Genomic DNA, 2,500 nt, shown 5'->3' on the forward strand with positions numbered 1-2,500 from the left:
ACACACACACACACACACACACACACACACACACATACCTTGGCATTACTGTGTTTTGCTGAGTGAGGCCTGCCCAGAGCCACAGCCACCTCTCCCACTCTCCCCTCCCTCAAACCCAACTCTGTGCATGCCACAGACACCAAGAACCCCCATGTCTGCATCCAGGAATGTCTTCCCCTGGTGGAGGTGGAAATGACTGAGCTCTGAAAAGGAGAGGGACCCAGCAGGAGATCCAGGCAACACCCCAGATACACCTCCAACCCGCCCTACGCTGTAGTTGTCCAGGGTGAGAAACCCAGGGAAGAGTCTGACACAGGGCAGGTGCCACAACATCTGCAACTTAATGTTTCTCACCAGTTTCAGGCACCTGCCTTGCTGCACCTTATATCTTTGTAAAAAAGGTTAAAAAAAAAAGGTTAAAAAAAAAAGGGTAAAAAAAAAAAGAGTGGAAACCAAACAATGAGTGAAAACAATGAGTTCCTAAGTCAAATAAACGACCAAGATATTATCATTTTACTTGAGACATGGCTGTTGCAGACACAGACACATACAACATCTGGGGGAATTAAAATTTGGTACAGAGAAAATCTGGAGCTCGAGTGAAACATTGTCAGAAAAGGAACAAGCCATATTTGGCTGGAACTAGAAGGCCACCATCACTTGTGAGAATGATCTGTTTATCTGTGCAGCCTGTACACCACGACAGGGTTCACCGTTCTTTAATGAAGAATTATTTAATGGGGCTTCATACAGAGATCATCAGCTTACAGGCCCAGGGTAACATCCTTCTGTGTGGACTTGTATGCCTGTACAGAGTCTGACTGCTTAGATACTGCAGAAGACAAACATATATTGAACAACCTGTCAGCCCCCATCATAGCCATTATAACTACAGGAACAATGGTGACAACTCCATCAACAGGAATGGTAAAGAGTTAGCGCACATCTGTTGAGCCTTGGGCCTATACACACTTATGGTGGGATCAGAGGGGACTCCCTAGGCAGGCTCACATAGTGCTCAGCCCTTGGGACTAGTGTGCTTGACTATGCCATCACTGGCATGGACCCATCTTAAACAGGTGTGGTCACTTCAAGACCACAGACTCCTCTTCCACACCACTGCCGGATAACTGCACTCCGGGAAAGGAGTCAATGCAGACAAATCCCTACAATGGCGTGACTGAATTGAACAAAGCGATCAGTTCTGTTGAGATCACTAACCTTATTAATACAATTATTTTAAAACATCTCAAATCGAGTAGTGGTGACGTCAATCTATCGGAGAGCCGCCAAAAACTCAAATCTACATAGCAATAATAACGTAAAAGGAAATATAGGTTCACCAGACATGTACAGAAGACTCAGAAACAGAAGAAACTCAGACATTTATCAATCCAAAAACACTACGGTAAAAAAATTGACCAGTCTGAGAAAAAAGTGTGTTAAGCCCTAAAAGAATCAAATGAGCAATAAAAAAGGACAAAGCAACAGCACTACAACAAAACTCGAAGGGAACCTGAAAACTCGCTGCAAACAAAAACATTTTAGGAAAACTAGAACCATCATACCAACATAACTTACCGCACAGGACACATATTTGGAGAGAACTCTACCAAAATATCTACAAACCTATGCCAGATGACATCATGGATGAACAGAAACATATAAAAGAAAGTTTAAAATATTTGAAGATGCAATTAAAGTTAATTAAAACCTCATTGATTATGGCATCTCTACTGATGAACTTCAGAAGACTCTAAAGAAACTCAAGCCAAGAAAAGCTTGTGGTCCTGACAACATCAGGCCAGAGACGCTGAAATGCAGCCCACCCAAATAATGATGAATGTGTGTGTGAGTGTGTGTGTATGTGTGTATGTGTGTATGTGTGTGTGTGTGTGTGTGTGTGTGTGTGTGTGTTTGTGTGTGTGTTTATGACCAAATCACTGTCCTACAGATTGCATTTAAATCCTACATTCACTAATAAATCGGCACATAAAGGGAAAATATTTGGCATATCTTTAAATCAAAACATATTGGCAACAAATGAAATGAGAAAGAGAGACAAAGAGTGAAAGAGAGAGAGAGAGAGGGAGAGGAAGAGGGAGAATGTGAGTACAGAATGTATGATTCGTTAACGTGAATGTTTTTGTGTGTGGCAACATCCCTTACGTTTTCCACACCCACGTCCATAGAAGCCTGGTGGACACACACACTCTCCTGCCACGTGATCACACACCTGGCCGTGCTTACAGTCACACTTCTGTGAGCAGTACCGCCCAAAGAATCCTGACGGGCATTCTGGGTAAAGAGGAAGTGAGGAGGGGAGAGTGAGATGGGAGCAGTCCTTCACCTCAGGGAACAGATCACTGGCATGAGCTTCACTTCCACTTCCTGTGCCCATCCTGGTTCTCATGCCTGGATCATTTATTTTGATCGAATGTTTTTCAATTTGTCAATGACTGCAATCTGGCAAAGACTTGTATATCTATGTGTATATAGG

At 43.1% G+C, this 2,500-nt stretch overlaps 1 protein-coding gene across 3 annotated transcripts in view; it reads right to left on the bottom strand.

Annotated features, from left to right (window-relative positions):
- Positions 1 to 2,500, bottom strand: part of egfem1 (EGF-like and EMI domain containing 1) — a 77,223-nt gene that overhangs the window by 9,847 nt on the left and 64,876 nt on the right. For all 3 annotated transcript variants that reach the window (XM_080844443.1, XM_080844442.1, XM_080844444.1), the window contains one exon: positions 2,170 to 2,298. In XM_080844443.1, coding sequence (XP_080700569.1) covers positions 2,170 to 2,298 — 129 coding nt within the window. The remainder of the gene's footprint in view (positions 1 to 2,169; positions 2,299 to 2,500) is intronic.

The sequence above is a fragment of the Sprattus sprattus genome, assembly GCF_963457725.1.
Source record: "Sprattus sprattus genome assembly, chromosome: 9".
Taxonomy (NCBI): domain Eukaryota; kingdom Metazoa; phylum Chordata; class Actinopteri; order Clupeiformes; family Clupeidae; genus Sprattus; species Sprattus sprattus.